The 17135-nt window shown below is 35.7% G+C and overlaps 1 protein-coding gene and 1 non-coding gene across 2 annotated transcripts; both read left to right on the top strand.

The window, feature by feature from the left end:
• The first annotated feature begins 2117 nt into the window (after nt 1-2117).
• TRNAS-GCU (transfer RNA serine (anticodon GCU)) lies at nt 2118-2199 on the top strand. The gene has a single exon. It is a non-coding gene; the product is annotated as a tRNA-Ser (tRNA).
• A 694-nt stretch (nt 2200-2893) lies between these two features.
• Nucleotides 2894-10893, top strand: Ras64B (ras-like protein 2). The gene is made up of 4 exons (XM_071588069.1): nt 2894-3278; nt 3566-3653; nt 3747-3958; nt 8509-10893. Exons 1-4 carry the CDS (start codon nt 3174-3176, stop codon nt 8719-8721), a joined length of 618 nt encoding a protein of 205 aa, XP_071444170.1. The 5' UTR covers nt 2894-3173; the 3' UTR covers nt 8722-10893.
• Nucleotides 10894-17135: the final 6242 nt, after the last annotated feature.

The raw sequence follows: 17135 nt of genomic DNA on the forward strand, positions 1-17135 counted from the left end.
GTTAGGAGGGGGATTTTTAGAAGGGTGGGGCTAATATGGAAGGTGATGGGGGAGGAGGGGAGATGAAAATATGTGCAGATCGGGGTAATTAATGCCTAATATTAATATCTGGGCAATTCTAGGAATCCAGGATCCAGATGAATGCTTGTTCTATTGTTTTGAGTTTCATTGGTAGATCCGAGGGTGGGAGGGATGCTAAGTTGGATACACTATAGCATTTATCAAAGGGAGTGTTGTGTTTGGAGGCTTGTTTGGGAATTGGGAGCATATCAATCAGGGAAGAATTCTTACAGAAAGCCCTGTAGCTATTGATTCTAATGTTGAGGGGTGTGATACACCACACGCCCTTGCGGCGGCTTGCGGGGTATTATGTAGATGTAGATGTACTCTGTCTAATACAAAAGGCAGGGCAAAGTTGGCACTTCAGCAGGTAAGCTACATTGCTGGATGTTCAAGTAGAGTAGGGAATTGGTGGGAGAGAGTTTAAAAGTGAGTGGGAAAGGGATGGAATTTTGGTTTTGGAAATAGGACATGTTTGGCATCTAGGTTTGTTTATTTCAGAGCATGGGAGTGGTTTTGGCATGGGGCGGGGATTTAAGGAGTGAATTAATTGATTTGAGGAGATATGATAAGTTGGTGTTTGAAAGTAAAAGAGGGATATTTTGGAGAAAGGTTGGTGGTGGAATTATGGCTTTTGACGATAGGTTAGAGGTCTTTTAGGATTAATCGCAGAGATTCAAGGCCAGGGAAGTATGTGGTGCAAATTGAAAGAGGGTGGGTTTCCGTGGTGGAGGAAGGTTTGGGAGTGTAAGCGTGTCTTCGGATCCTTTTGCTACGGAGGGATTCAGGATAACCTCGTAAGAGGTGTGATATGGGTGGCACCCATATCACACCAAGGGTAGGCAAAATTTGTCATAGGCAACCCCAAGTTTTTGAGAAAATATTAGGTACAAACATTTTTAAACTGTGTTGAGGATTTACTCAGTAACATGTGAGAGTTTTTGAACCACTGGTAATGTTTAAAATCATAACATAGCAGAATTCACAATCCCTATAAATCAAAATAATAGTTATTTATTCCTGGATAAATTACATCCAGCTATTATCAGCCATTACAGCCATCTATGAAAGAAAAGTACCATAAAGATACCACAAATACCAAAATATAAAATATGATGGTAAAATTAAAACATTTTCTCATTAAAGATTAACCAGCAGCTGCATAAAGTACTATGCAAGTCTCAAGGTAAAAATGTTAGCATTAGGTAAAATTAAATCTGAAATATTTCCTTCGCAGAAAACTTCCTTGTTTTCCTCAAACATCAACTGGTCTTGAGGAAAGAAGAAGTTTGCTCCTTATTACCCAGAATATGTATTTTAAATATACACTGATATCTATATATAACGTATCATCCATATTTGCTTTGATCAGGAAAAACGTTTTGGATACTTCACTCGGTAAAAGAAAATGATTTGCGCCGAAAGAGAATAAAAATGCCGAATTATTGTAAGGCCTCTCTGTTAATAACAAACACCTAGGTTCATAAATATATATTGGGAGCATGTGACGGATAAAAAATATCCGCATTAAAATGGCTCGGGATTGGATCATTGGATTTAGATCGACGAAAAATGTGGTAGTCTTAATCTCTGTTATTATCGAACAGTTCCGCCACATCACACCTGAATCTGTAATATATATAAGTTATTGCTATACATTAAAATGATAGATAAAGGTAAATCTTCATCTAATTTACGTTTAGGCTTGAGGAAATAACAAAATATTACATCGTAATGGAATAATCAATATGATAAGTCTTACAAATCCCGGTAGAAATGGTAGCTGGACAGATTATTGAAGTTAAACATCGCGCAATGGAATGCACAAGGAGTACTCTGTTTACTATATTGTTTTGTCTGCCACGGCTCATTGATATACTGATAGTACCATCACATTAATAACTGCACACGATGTTTGAGATTTAAGTAATGTTTTTGTAACAGTACGGCAAAATGTTATGTTGCCAAACAATTTAAGGCACCCAATTTTACACTTATTAGCACAATAAATTGTACAAATTCTATAGGTTATGCATATAGTAACCCCGAAATTTAAGGACGAGGTGGCCGAGTGGTTAAGGCGTTGGACTGCTAATCCAATGTGCTCTGCACGCGTGGGTTCGAATCCCATCCTCGTCGAAGTTTTTTGTGTCGCACGACGACCTACGTAAATTGCATGTTCTTGAATGCCGTGAAGTTAACAGACAAGAAAACATGCCCAAATGGCAAATTGAAAGTCAAAGTAATTACTTCCGCGATGATTATAGTTTGAATTGCATTAAAATATACATCATTTACCCTTCACAAATATTATATCAACATTTTATTTACTCAAATAGGCATGACCTAGCCATGCGAAACTAAAATGAAAATATAAAATACAGTGTGTAACTAATAGTATGTTGCAGCTATTTTTACTAACAAGCGCCCTACTTTGAAGCTATAAATTTAAACTGCTCTTTCGTATTTAAAGCGGTATTGTGAAAATTGTTCTACATAAAATTCTCACCAGAAAAAGAAAATTATAGGAATATCATTTATGTTTTAAGAAATCTTTGATAATAATTTCTATACTTCGGTAATATTTTCTCTGCTGCCTATTTTTTAATTTGTTACACCGGGCTCAAATTTCAGTCTGCTAGTTGTTGCGCCACATAATGCTTAACAGCCATTCCAGGTAGTTACATACTTGGAATTCACGGATAAAATACCATAAGTGAATACCTTGGTGAATATTTAAGTTTTAAATGCAATCGTAATCCCTTCTCTCAGAGGAACGGCAACAAGTCCAAAATGATACGCTTGCGTCATAGCGACCTCGAACCCAAAAAGGAATGAGTTAAGTTGTTCCTCCCACATTCGTAGCAGTTTCGGGCTGCACGCTGGCTTTCAAGATTTGACAGCTGTAGTGTCTTCCGTAGGGCGTAGCAAAAACCGCGAGCTTTCTCTTTCCGACCGTATGGAGCAAGTTAAGCAAGCAGTAGGCGGCGTCTTCTCCATACAAGGATAGTATGAGAAACTCAGTCGGCCATTTTAGTTTTATGTTCTTATTTTTGTGAATCTTGTGCGGTGTGCCATTGTTGGTTTTAGGAAGAACTTCAGTCTAATTCATTATGTCTAAGCAGGGTGACAGGCAAAACTATTCACAAACTTACAAGTTAGTAGTTGTAGGCGGTGGTGGAGTTGGTAAATCAGCAATTACGATACAGTTCATTCAGGTACGTTTTCTGTATCGTGTTCTTGCAATAAACAGATGACTGATAGCCCACCTGGTTTTTGAATTGATTTCATTTTGCTTTTATGTCGCCTTTTCGTGTTGAGGGTAATGCAAATGGAAATTAGAAGAAGCGAAATTTAAGTATAGATAGGAGGTAGTGATTCATCATGTTGCGATCTATTATTGTCCCGGCGCGACGGTCCCTTTTGGCGGTTATGTAGGTTGTTTGCCAAAAATTACATGGAATTAGGATTTTGGATGTTAATGACTATTTTTATTTGTTTTCAGAGTTACTTTGTTACCGATTACGACCCGACAATTGAAGATTCTTATACCAAACAATGTGTCATTGATGATATTCCTGCCAAACTTGACAGTGAGTTATTTTTTCTAGTGGTAATGGTGTATAATTTAGCATTAATTTTTAAAGTTTGGAATCGTTGTCTAATATACTGTACACTGTTGACAGTTCTAGATACAGCTGGCCAAGAAGAGTTTAGTGCAATGAGAGAGCAGTACATGCGCTCCGGTGAGGGTTTCCTTCTTGTCTTTGCTGTAACAGATAGAGCTTCCTTTGAAGAAACATTCCGTTTTCATCGACAAATACTCAGAGTGAAAGACCGCGATGAATTTCCTATGCTCTTAGCAGGGAACAAGGCTGACCTTGAACATCAGAGAGTGGTAAGTGACCTGTCTGTTACCTGAACTTCATCAACGCCATCATGTGCGTGATGTTTCATGCCAATTACAGTTTCCGGCAAAGAGTTACATGTTTATCATTAATAATGGCCATAATTAATGGAAGTAAGACGTCACCTCTAACGTTTGCTTCATAATTTTCCTAGTCTTAAGGAAATGCTACAATGATCGTGGCAAAACTTACAATGAATTTTCATAAATCTATTCCATTTGAGAACCTAATTGTATAGAAATGTGAAGTTTTAGTACCATGCCTTTACTATCTTAAGGTTGCTTTAGGCTATTTCATAGGCCATGGCGCAGCTCAGAGTGTTTCATGCTCAATACTGCTGCAAAACTATTTTAAAGAAATTCTTCTACCATGTGCCAACCTTTTACGGTGAGTGGACAATAGAGAGAGTATTTTATAATGGTAACGACACCAATCAAGTTCTGAATTTCCTTAAAACAATTAAGGTTATCTGTAGTAATTTGTGACGGTAAGTGTTCTGGGAACCCTCCCTAAAGGGGGTGTGGCCTTCAATTACGCCAATGTGTTAGGAATGGGTTTTGGCAAAGTGACAAGTAATGACGTTGATGAGGAGGTTCAATGATGGTTGCGTTGTAATAGTGTTGTCTGCAAGTGCCCCAAGAAAGTGATAGTGAGATTCATCCAAGTAATATTATTAAATAGACATATTCAGCTAGAGATCAGTGTAGATTCAAGGTTGCATTTTTAATGCAACATTTCTGTAAATAAATTTTTCGTGTTTATTTCATTCCTAATGAAGCAGCATTTAATGTTCAAGCATTTGCATCAATAACCTGGGACTATGATAGTTATTTTTATCTTTGACATGAAAAATGCGATTATCAGGAAATCATGATTGCTCTGTAAATAAAATTTTTCTCTGCAAATGATGTACAACCTTTAATTTTTTCCTATTAATTTCCATTGAATAACTCGCCTTTACCATTGTAATGGTCTAATAAATGGATGACTAAGCCATGAAAGGACTCCATAAAAGCGTAGCAGATAATTAAGGATGGATTAAGACATTCTCATGTATCTTTTTCTTAAAATATTAAATAATTTATTTCTTACGATATTTTCTATTTTCTTAAAAGTTTCTCCAGTTAAGAAGAAAAAGTATGTATATCTTGATAAATTAAGAATGTGTAGAGGTATTGTCGGTCATAATATTGTTACCATGGCAGAAATTATTAAGGCCTAAGGTTCTCAACTTATTCCGCTCAGCATCATATATGTCATTACAATTTCCCTAGAAATAAAAAAAAATCCCTTTTATACTCTTTCATGCATGATAGGTATAACTGGCAGTTGAATTCACAATGCTTTTTGTTCTTTATTTTTCTACAGTATCCAGTGTACAATTAATATTCCCTGTTGTCTAACTGTTTGCACCCTGGGAAATGGAATATTTACCACCCGAGGGTGCGAATCATAGTTGATAATCAAATACAAATAGTATCATGCATCTCATTCCTTCCTCTTGAATTGCACCAGTGCTTTTTTGTAGAAAATATGAAAATATTTTGAGAACCAAAGGGTTTCTGGTTTATTAAATGTTCAAGGCTACCGGAATCTTAAATTAAGTGCAGTAGGGTATGAGTTTGCATGTATAGATAGAGGATATTCCATCTGTTGTATTTAGCCACCATGAGAAATCACATCTCCGGCATTATAGGTATTTGTCTCCAATCTAGTACCTGCACACACTATCACCAATTCAACTATTTGGCTGAACTAATTGACTAATCAGCTGGCTCATAATAGTAGGTCCAATGAAAGTAGAAATACATTTTGGGAAAGCTTATTTGCAACCGCTAATAATAAAAAATGTAAAGTGAATGAGAAATACTAAACAATTTTAGTCTAAAAACCCAGCACTTAAGTATAGGGTTGTAGTTAGTGCACTTTTATGTCCTGGAAAAACCAGGTTAGCTCAGTCATGTGTTGCATTTGGAAAATGTGCCATAAATCCTTAGGCCTTGGAAAATTGGTTCCTCATGAGGAAATAAATAAATGACATTAAATTTATATATCTAGGTCAACTTACGACGTTCACATGATCTTAATAGAATAGTTTGTAAAGGCTTATGGTTTGATACCATCACAAACAACTTCATTGAGATCATATGGTTGTGGTATATTTGGTCTATTTTAATTTCATCCCATTCATTTATTTCCACATTTGGCACTACCTATTAACAGCCTAAGGAGTTGTTCATTTTTTTTACTTATTTTTAGCCCATGATAGCTCACCTTAATTTGTTATTAATTTACTGATTTAAATTGTTAATGAAGCTGCAAAACTGTCCATAGTGATTTTTGACAACTGATGTACATCTCCATACAATTATAGCCAACAATTCAATGGTTTGAGTGTTTTTTTTCAAGGTAACAGTACTATTGAGATTCAAAATGCATTGTAACTTTGACAATGACATGGTGTATAGTTTAAATTGATTGGGATCTTATAAATTGTTAGGGATTGTACCAAGATTTTGTTAAACATTTTGAATATCTCTAGATTCCAAAAATAATGCCCAAGTCAATTTGCTACTGATCCAAAACTAACTAAATATATAGTTGCTTTTATTGTTGTTGGGTCTGGCTAAATCAAGTGATCAATAAATGGATGTGGACCCAAAAAATTGTTACTTTTGGAAGATATTGGGGCTAGTGATTCGTACAATGAACTCTGTTATGGAAGTAATTAAGGTATGCAAAATATAGAAATATTACCCACTTAAATGATCATTCAGAACCTTCAAAGTTACTAATTTCAGCATAAAATATTGTACATGAATTGTGTGATGAATTAAAAATGGCAGTGTACACACTGGTTGATATTAAGATTTAGTGGCATTAGTCACAGTAATCATCAAGTTGCTTTTAGGAGAGGGTGAAACTCATTACATACTGAGCCTTATGACTTGTAAAATTCACACGTTTAGAATAGATGGACTAATTCCTTTCCCAGAGCTGCCTGCAGTTTCCCAGGAAGATCTGATAACTCAAAAGTCATATCACTTGGTTGGAGTCCATTGTCTCCGGGAATCAATAGAGAGAGAGAGAGGTCCTCTCCAAATTTCGACATTTTATTTTGAAACAGTCGAGTGCAGGTAAACCAGATAAGTCACATGATGGGTTGCCAGGGAAGATATCACCAATGTTTTAACCATTCCAGAGGGCCCGGGTTCAAATCAGAGAAACATTCATCACTCTCTGATCTGTGTAAAGTTTCTTGCAACTAAATATACTTGTTTCACAAAAGTAGAACTTTTCAAGGCTGGCCAAGTAGTGTCTACAGCAATGTAACAGAAAGGTGACTGAAATGAATAAAAACTTAGGTGAAGATCATAATCCTATGGGTGCATGATGACAGAAAGGAATTCTCATATTTTGCAGCTCTTGCTGTAGCAGTACTGTCACTTCTTGTTTTGATTGGTGCAAAATAAATCGAATATCATTTCCAATATCTCAGCCTGGTGCCATTGCCATAGCTTGTCTGGAACATTTTGGTCCCAGATGGTTCCATCCAATTCCCATTTTGACTTTGATTATTCCAAAGAAACTTCCTCTCAAGGGAGGTGTTTTTAATTCATTTTCCAGTGTCCCATCAAGTTGGTATAATATATGACACAGTTTCAGGTGTAGCATGGTGAAAATCATTCATGTTGAAAGCAGGCACTTTGCTTTTCCACGTAGAATCTTTTTTATCACAACCTAGAAACACACATAATACCACAAAGAGCCAGAAATTTAATTGCCATGGTAGTACTGAAGGGTATTATGTGCCATGCGAAATATACTGTGCAGCCATAAAAAATGTAGTAATTTATGAGACACTTGAGAATTTAAGAATTGATTTAAAATTTTGCACTTTGGTTTCTTCTGAAACTTATCAGACTTATTACTTTTCGAAAAGAATCTTTGCAATCCAAAAATGTTGAGCATGCCCTTGGGGATAAATACAGGTTGGGTTCATGCTCCCAATGAAGTGTATGAAACTTAAATACCCTTGCATGAATTTAATTTTGCTCTCTTTCAATAGACTTGAATAACTTTATCTTTATAAAATTCTAACCATGTTAAGGAATTAACCTAAAAATTTTGGATTCAATTTTTTCTGCAGAGCTAATACAAATGCTTTAAATTTAACTATAAATCCTGTTTATTAAATTTTAGCTATTGCCCTGCACCAGTGGGTGCATTGCTATGAAAATGGTGTCTCTCAGCCCCTAAGTGTGCTGATTGATTAATAAGATAGCGGGTCTTTTGGCTATGGATTCCAATACAAACTTCGTGAAGGAGTCTGGTGATATCTGAATTATGGTAGTTTTTTATACTATTAATTTAGATTTGCATGAGAAATGGAAGAAGTAAATAGGGCAAAAATGAAGTTTTCATTATTGTTGGCATGCCACTTTTCTTGAAAATATTTTGAATATCATTTCTAGAAAAGAAAAGATTCTACGTGAAGTAGTGAAAGAGAAAAATAAACATGTGAATGTATTTATTACAGGTTTCAACTCAGGAGGCTCGAAACCTTAGTGCCCAGTTAAGAGTACCTTATGTGGAATGTAGTGCCAAACTTAGGGTAAATGTTGATCAAGCTTTTCATGAGCTGGTACGTGTGGTGAGAAGGTTCCAAGCTTTAGAGAGGACACCTGCATCAGGAGGTGGTCAGAACAAGGGAAGTAAAGGGAAGGGAAAGGGTAAATGCTCCCTCCTGTAGGACAAGGTTATTTTTAAAAAAAAGAGGGAGCGTCAAGGAGACTAAATCAGGCTTGCGCCTTTGTTAACAAAATTGGAGGCTTTTCTTATCATTAAGCTTCTAATTTAAACCATTAAGGATAACACCAATATGTTGTTAAGGGTGCCATAATGTTGTGGAGTGAGGATCACAGTATGAGTGGCCTTATATATTTACCATAAATTCTGAGAGTGATTTTTAAATTGTCATGGTGTTAAGAATGCTGTGCTGGGATGTCTAAGTTACAGCTATATTGATATGTGTAGGTTGATCTCCTTTAGAGCTGGTAAGAAGATCTGGGTAAATCTCTCCTGAAAAATATATGAGACACTGTCATAAGTGGCATTTGCTTCTGAGATGTTTTACTGCAAATCATTTGACACAAAAAGTAAACAGGCTACAAAGTCAAGCATTCGAGAGGGTTTGATTACCTATTTGCCTGGAGAAAGGCAATTTCTGGTGATTTGACTTGGGCAATTGTTGAATTAATATTACTCAAAGAGATCTTGATTTATTTTTTATAAGTTCTCATAGCACATGAAAGAGCATTTTAATCAAGGAAACTCTGAAACCAATTTGTGTATAAAATTTTTGATCTAATTTTAAATTATTCTGATAAACTACAAGGAAGATTTACATATCTTTTTCTTGGTCAAGAACAATCAAGTTTGTAAAAATGAGAAATGCTCCTTCTTGCCACTTATTTTATAAATTAATCCAGTCATTTTTTTCTTATTTATTTATAAAAAGTAACTATATAGTCTGAAATAATCCCTTTTGTACAGCAATGAAATGAGATTGGAATATATGCATATTTTTTATGTAAATTCAGGCAAAACTATTTGGGACATTCATTTTGTAACAGTTTTTTAAAGTTATTTAAAAATAACTGGACAGCTATAAAGTGACCATTTTTGTACATTTGTGTAATCAAGTGAGGAGCTGGAATTGTGTCTGGCAGCGTAAGTCAACCGGTTTATTTTTATTTTTAATGTTGATGTATTTGCACCAGTTCATGTCTTGTCATAGGAATGCACAGTCTTGCATTTATGTTGATTAGGGACATGGCCTATGCTATATTTTTATATAAATGAAATATTGTCTTACGCTTTGGCTGTAATTTTGTGCAGCAAATGCTGGAGTCATAGTTTGATTCTTCTTGATTACTGCAACATGCCAATCCCAAATATCTATTAATGGTGCCATAAAGTTCGAACACCAATTTCTTTTGGATGTGTATCTATTTTTATCTTGTACATTTTAAATGCTCAAATGCCAGCTTATAAAATGTATCATATATGCTGAAATACTTGAAAGTTAATATTGATACCTATTATCATAAGACAAAACTGTTTTAGATTTGTTGATGCATTATTGTTGTTTTTAAAGGATCGCTTGAATGACCTTTACTTATCTTGGCAATTTGTGAGAAAATCGTGGTGCTATGTTGCCTTGAAATTTCATTATGTATATCAAGTTATTTTTTGTCTAAAGGGTGATGTTCTTCTAATACAAATCTGATTAAATATAGATAAATAAAGTTGTGAGACAACATACATATTTAACAATCTATTATGTAATAGATAATGCTTCTATGAAAATCTTCCATGGCTCTATATCAGAAATTTCTTTCATGTGCACAGTTTGAAAATTGGCCAATATTATATTGTTACAATCACAAAAATGAAATAATTTTAAATACACAAAGAAGCATATCAAAGTTTTAAAGTCATATACTGCCAACTTGAATTTCTCAATATGCTTACCATGCAAACTATTTTATAAAAGATTAGTATTGGGTCTCATGTTTTTAACTTGCCAATTATAAATATGTTTGATTAAATACATTGTGTTCATCAGTACTTCTTGCGGGTGGTACTACACTTCCTACAAAGCGTGTATTTTTACATGTAGTTGCAGTTAGAAATTACTCTATGGTTCAAGAAGAGTGATTTATGTTGAACTGCAGCAGTGTATGTAGTTGAATTTGTATATTCTTTACAAAAAATCTATGGAAATTAATTAGTATAAATTTGTAAGTTATTTACAATCTATTTGTGAGCTTAATTTAATTTCTAACATTTGCAAGTGTTCCAGTTGAAAAATGTAACTATTTTTGTGCAAGTAAATATTATTAAAATTACTGCAGTTTTATTTTTGCCCATTTATTTTTTTTCTCAAGATCCCCAATTAAGATTCTTTTGCTGTCATCTGTCTGGTATTCATCTTTCAATTTTGTGTAGTGGATGCACTGGGATAAAAATTCTGCTCATGCATCTATCACATTGTTCTTGATGTGCTTGCATCCTTGTTTTGCTAGATTCCTTGGAATGTATTAAATTTGATCATCTGCGTGAATGTAATATATGTTCCTTCTCAAGCTCATGGTTGGGATAAGCTTGTCGCAATAAGCTGGATCAAATGCCATTATGTGCCAAGACTAATTGATTCAGATTCATTAGTTAGCATTTAATTAAGCACTAAGAGTTATCATTTGCACACCTGTAAACAATAGGCCTGTGATAGTAAATGATGTCTCAACTTGGAAACATAAAAATGGTTTTATGAAGATGCATGACTATATGTATAGCCATGTTTCCAGTAATGCATCCCAATCTGAGCATATAGGATGATGGTATTCATTGGATTTCTCAGTACAAATACAAACATGTATTTGACAGTGCATACATATTTTCTGCCCCTTCCATGCATTCAAAAATGATCATTACTATCTCTAACCTATATTTGCCCGATGACTTAGCTTTCACAAAAGCTTATGGAATTGAGTAGGGCAGACTGGGACTGGAAGGGCCACTTTCGACTGACTGGCTTAAGTGGGAGGAAGGATAATACCTTGGTGCCTTATTCTAAAATGATCCCAAAGGTCTCTTCTTTTACAGCATTGAAATGTGCCCTACTTCATCTACAGCTATGCCCTTTCAGACTTCAATTTCATGGGCCTGTCCCACTGCAGTGGTGGACAGCGGGGAGGCTGGTGTAGACAGTTCTCCTCTTTTCCTACCTGTGCACAATGGGGATGCCGTCCTTGTGCAATGACTCAAGTGAACTGAAAATTACAATACCATCGTGTATTTTTTGTTGAAAGTAATAAAAAACAATTTGGTTCATACTCCTGGTGATTAATTTAACATGGCAATATTTCCATTATCCTAATTTAAAAATTTTCCAATCTACTCTTTATCTCAAAGATCCGATTTTGGAATCATACCATACCATGTTCGATGATTTCGCATCTTTTCATTATATTTATGTACAAGTTATTGATAATTCATTTTCTCATCCTCTTGAATTTTCTTTCGCTAAAGCAAACATGCCTCTCTTCATCCAAAATACCACCTTCTTGATTTTATGCCTTCCAAAATTGATGTGTAACTTAGTCCCTGTTTGTTTCTTGAGAACTTCATAAAATACATCGTTAAAATTAAATTAACTTCACCTCAAACTACCCACCGAATCTTTTAATGCATTCAGCAATGTCTGAAATCCTTTCGATGCCAGGCTAAGGGAAGTTTTATCATTTGCGAATTGATTTGATCAGCACACCCTCATTCCTGCCTCAAACCCCAGAAATCCAGCAGTAGGTTAACAAAATGAAATCTAAATTCAAAGATTTTCTGTACATACTTCCTGTCAATGCCTTTATCCAAGGGATTTGCCTTACATACAGGCTGCGTTCTGAAAATAATACAATTATTTTTTTAAAGTAATTAATTAAAAATGTATGCACAAACACTAGAAATTCTACAAAGCACTGTCCTTGGGCCATGACCGGTATGTGCCCTGGACGGCATCTTCGGGGCCATCTTGATAGGTCTTCGCCAAGGCAGAAATTGATCTCTTTTATGGACGAAAAACGGGTTCCTTTCAGGGCCACCTTAATCTTAAGAAGAAGTCTACTGGGGCAACGTCACTACTATAGGGGTGGTGAGGCATCGTTGGTACCTGGTGTTTGGCCAGGAACTCACGGACTCGTAGCGAGTCGCCAGGTTGCAGAGATGTCTTTTCTCATCCTGATGACCCTTTTTTGGAGTCTTTCCAGCACATTCAAGTAGTAGGCAGCATTAACTGTCGGTCCTTGAAGAGCAAACTCCTTATGGACCACTACTCGACTGTCAAAAAAGACAATGAGTTTTGCTTTCACTTTTGATTTGCTCATCCTTGCCTTTTTGGGCTTGGGGGGCTGGTTGGTGTGCCACTCAAAGAGCTTTGGAGTCTTTTTTTGATCGTATTCAAAAACCCAGGTTTCATTACCAGTGATGATGATGTCCAAATAATCAGGTTCATTTTCAATAGGTTGCAAAAGTTCACTCGAAATTTCCTCTCGGTTGGTGTTTTGGTTGCCTGACAACACCTTGGGCACGAGTTTGGCACTCACTTTACTCATCGCTAAATCTTCAGTAATAATGCAAAACACATCAGTAGACGACAATTTCAGTTCATTGGCAACCATCATGATAATCAATGGTCAGAGTCCGACAATTGTCGAACACAAGCTACATTATTATCAGTTTTGCTGGTTGACGACCGCCAAGAGCATTGTTTGTCATGAACCTCTTCCCGGCCCTCCTTTAAGGCCTTTTAACCACCTTGAAACTTGTGAGTAAGACAGAGCATTGTTCCTGTTAGTCTCACAAATCATTTTGTTAGTCTCCTCAAGAGATATTTTTGGTTTAGCACAAAAGTTAATCACATAATGTTGTTCAATCGTCAATGCCATTTTTTTCGCAACACGGTTGGCACGCCGAGGTTTACAATAACTAACCTCCTGCCACTTCCACAGCTTAAAGAGCACTAAGACCAGTTTCGCGGCAAAGCTTAATGTCCTCTGTATTTTAGCACTATTATTTTCCCCTGATCACTGAGACCCCAGAACAGTATTCATATTGTTTGAGCTCATTATTTTGGAAGTTCTAATAAAGAGTTGGTCAGCAGAATATTAAATTAGGTAGCTCTAGCCTCACACTACTTGAATTCTGACCATAAATGCAAACCAGATCATGGAAGGCCCTTCTGTGCAGCTTGCTCTTATTTTCCAAATAAACCTCAAGTATCTAAAAAAATAAGTGAAATAATTTAATGTGAAATCGAAAACAATGTATTTTATGACACTGATGTATCTAAAAAAAATAAAAGGATGACTCCTGCTGTTACTTGGCAACTCCTTAGTGAAATGTAGATTATCTCTAAAGATATCAAAGAACCGCACTAGTCTCCCCTCTTCCATTCACGAAACTGGGCAACCCAATGAAAATATTTGACCTTCCATTTTATTAATCAAGGTGGAAAGAAAAAGACATTATATAGTATTCTTTACAATATTATTAAGGATCCTTGGTTGGTTTCATTGTTTAATAATAAAACCTCATATTAACGCTGGAATTTATGGTTTTAATGTACATTTTTACAGTCCCTACTCACAGAGGAGCAGTTTTCCTACTAATCTCTATGCCACATGATGAGAGATTCTAATAATTATTAATCTGGCTTTGAAGTTTTTAAACTCTTCTCATAAGGTGTGGCATTTTTTAGAGAAAATATTGTTAAACACAATATTATCACACTTCATTGTTCAATAGTGGGTTATGGTAGTCCAGGGGTGGAGCGTTGGACTACTGACTGGAGGGCCCAGGTTCAATTCCCAGGCCCTTTGGGCACCCTCAGCTCTACCCAAGCTATGTGATCTTTTGGGTACCAGATCTTCCTGAGGAACAGGCCTTCCAAACCCTGAAGTGTGAATTTCACACGCTGTCAAGCTTAGTACTGGTTGAACTCGACTATCACCTACCAAACCAACCACCGCTTGATTACTGGGTGTGGTTTTTTTAAATTGGGGTATACATATCTGGTATCCTGAAAATGGGAAAAACCCCATAAATGAATCATATCTTACAACTTTCCTATTTAAAAATTTTCCTATGATATTAAAGACTGCTGAAGAAAATGCAAGACCATGTAAAGAAATTTAAAATAATGGAATTGAAATGAATATTTAAGAGTTGGATTGATGCAGATGTTGATTTATTCTGATTCATGTAAGAAGCTGGAGAATAGTATTTTGCACAAAACCAATTGCCTCACTAGTGACATCAAATCACCTCTTACAGCTTTCAATTGGTTAAATGCCATTGCATTTGTATATTAATTGTTGGGATCAGTCAGTAGGTTAACAAAGAATATTTTTACAGTATTATTTATTTATCGACTTGATTGGGCAAGGTTGAGACTTGTAGTCTCTTCTTCCTCATAACCCTTATATTTCAGCCATTCATTGAAGACGATTGCATACAACCAAGCCCTAGATGGAGGAAAACCCACCTAGGGTTGGTAGGCAAGGACGTTACCACCACCAGGGCTGGCTGAAATGTTCCCATGCCAGGAATCGTACCCAGGCCTCCTGGGTGATAGCCAGATATCCTAGCCACTGGACCACAAGGGACAGTGAGTATTAAGACTACCCTAAGCTAGCTAGCACTGCTGTGTAAATTTGGATTTTTCCAAAATCAAGGGCATGACTTTGCTAATACTTTCTTGAAATGAGAAATTTTGTGATCCCTTATTGATTAAATTAATAAAAATGTTAACAAATCCTCCCTTACAACAAGTTTTCTAAGCAATATTCCTTGTTTTAAACCTCCTTCATACCTTTCAATTCAAGGAGAGCAATAACCACCTCAAACTCAATGGAAAAATCATACATAAATGAAACTCAAATTCCTATTGTTAAAATGGATAACTAGCTGGCACACACCCAACAGAGTTAACATAAATAAACTGAAATCTTTAATGTTCTCTTTCATCCAAGTGAGAAAAGAACTGTAGCCCATAAATTATATATACTGGCTGTAGTTAATAGAGTTAAAAAAATACACAAGTGTGGGGCTGTATATTAATAAATTACTGGAGTGGGACACATCAATTTAAATGCATCTGCTATAGCCTCTTGCTGCTAAATAAAAAGAACAATAGAGTTCACAAATGTAGGAATGCCTACGTACAATATTAATGCTCATAAGCTTATGCACTAAAGTACTTGCGTCTGGTGTATTGCCTTGGAGGCATTCACCAGAACAATTTGTCTCTTTAAGCTGCATTGCGGGCCATCATATTCATATGCATTAGAGAAGCTGATTGCAGAAAAGTTTTAGAAGTGGAAACTCCTACCAGTTGCAAGTATTAATGCTTTTGGCTCCACTATTTGACTTCAGGAATTTAAAACAAAAATATATCAAATGACCAATAGATTCACATATATCAACCCACAAATAAACAGAATTATGCCATTACGTAACAAAATCCTGATTTATTCAGTAAGGCATTGTTAATTATTCAATAAGCTTCCAGATTCAATAAAAGTTGCAAAACTATGGTTAAATCAAATTATTTATAGTGGATTGTCTTGAATCACCTTTCGTGGCAATTATGTTAAGATTAACAGAATGTGATATATTTATTGTAACATGCATTCTATTTTTTGAAGTTGACCATCTGATGAGACTAACAAATGTTTTCATATCTTCTGCGACCTTTTAACATTATTATTACCATGTGGAATTTTTCATAAAATTTGCTAGTCTGTAACTATTCACCCTCATCCCCCATTTAACTTTTCGCTTTGTTAGGGATTTGCATGGAAATTAAAATTCTGCCTGATTATGGATTGCATTTTTGTGCATTCCCCAAATATTCCTCTCTTTGATGACGTCCCCATAATGGAGTCAGCTGTGACCATGATCCCACAAGCATTCAGCAAAAGCATCCAGACCTCATTTATCTCGGAAATAATTGTATTTTTCTAACTTGTGTAATGTAGTCATAATTTAAAAAATCTTATTTTCCATCGAAACTGAACCCGAGAAGGATGCTGATTTACAGTATGTAGCAATTACGTGAATCACCATTACAAAGCAGTAGTGCCAAAATTCAGACAAGCCATAGAAACAGAAACCACTTTGTAGTTATACAATGCATACCCAAGTTCCCGTTTCAGTGCACATTTTGTGAAATTATATTATTTGTGATACCTGGCTGTAGATCATTAGTTTGAAAACGGCAATAGACAGAATAAGAGGATACTCCTTCATAAATGCAGCCATCAATAATGGTTATGTTAGGGTGCAAGTGCAACATCTCATTCCAAACTAAGTATACAGGTGGCTTGAATTTCTCAAGCAGTCATAGTTCATATCTTGGTTAAGAGTGGTTGATTTCTCCGCAATTCTTTATCCAGGTTTACCCCTATTTGTGCTGACCCGTTATCTTCGCACATTTCCGGGCAAAGCTGTTAAAATTGCCTTCCACAAAACAACAGGGAAAATATAACCAATTCAGTTACATTTTCATTAATTTGATCAGCAGGTAAATAAATATGCACCGAA

The sequence above is a fragment of the Hetaerina americana genome, unplaced genomic scaffold (assembly GCF_022747635.1).
Source record: "Hetaerina americana unplaced genomic scaffold, ioHetAmer1.1.p SCAF_3, whole genome shotgun sequence".
NCBI lineage: Eukaryota > Metazoa > Arthropoda > Insecta > Odonata > Calopterygidae > Hetaerina > Hetaerina americana.

What these genes read in the sequence shown, in the direction of transcription:
- Ras64B (XM_071588069.1), top strand. Translation starts at nt 3,174, where the DNA reads ATGTCTAAGCAGGGTGACAGGCAAAACTATTCACAAACTTACAAGTTA. An exon ending in TATTCCTGCCAAACTTGACA is followed by an intron (nt 3,654 to 3,746) that starts GTGAGTTATTTT and finishes CACTGTTGACAG; the next exon opens with TTCTAGATACAGCTGGCCAA. An exon ending in ACCTTGAACATCAGAGAGTG is followed by an intron (nt 3,959 to 8,508) that starts GTAAGTGACCTG and finishes TATTTATTACAG; the next exon opens with GTTTCAACTCAGGAGGCTCG.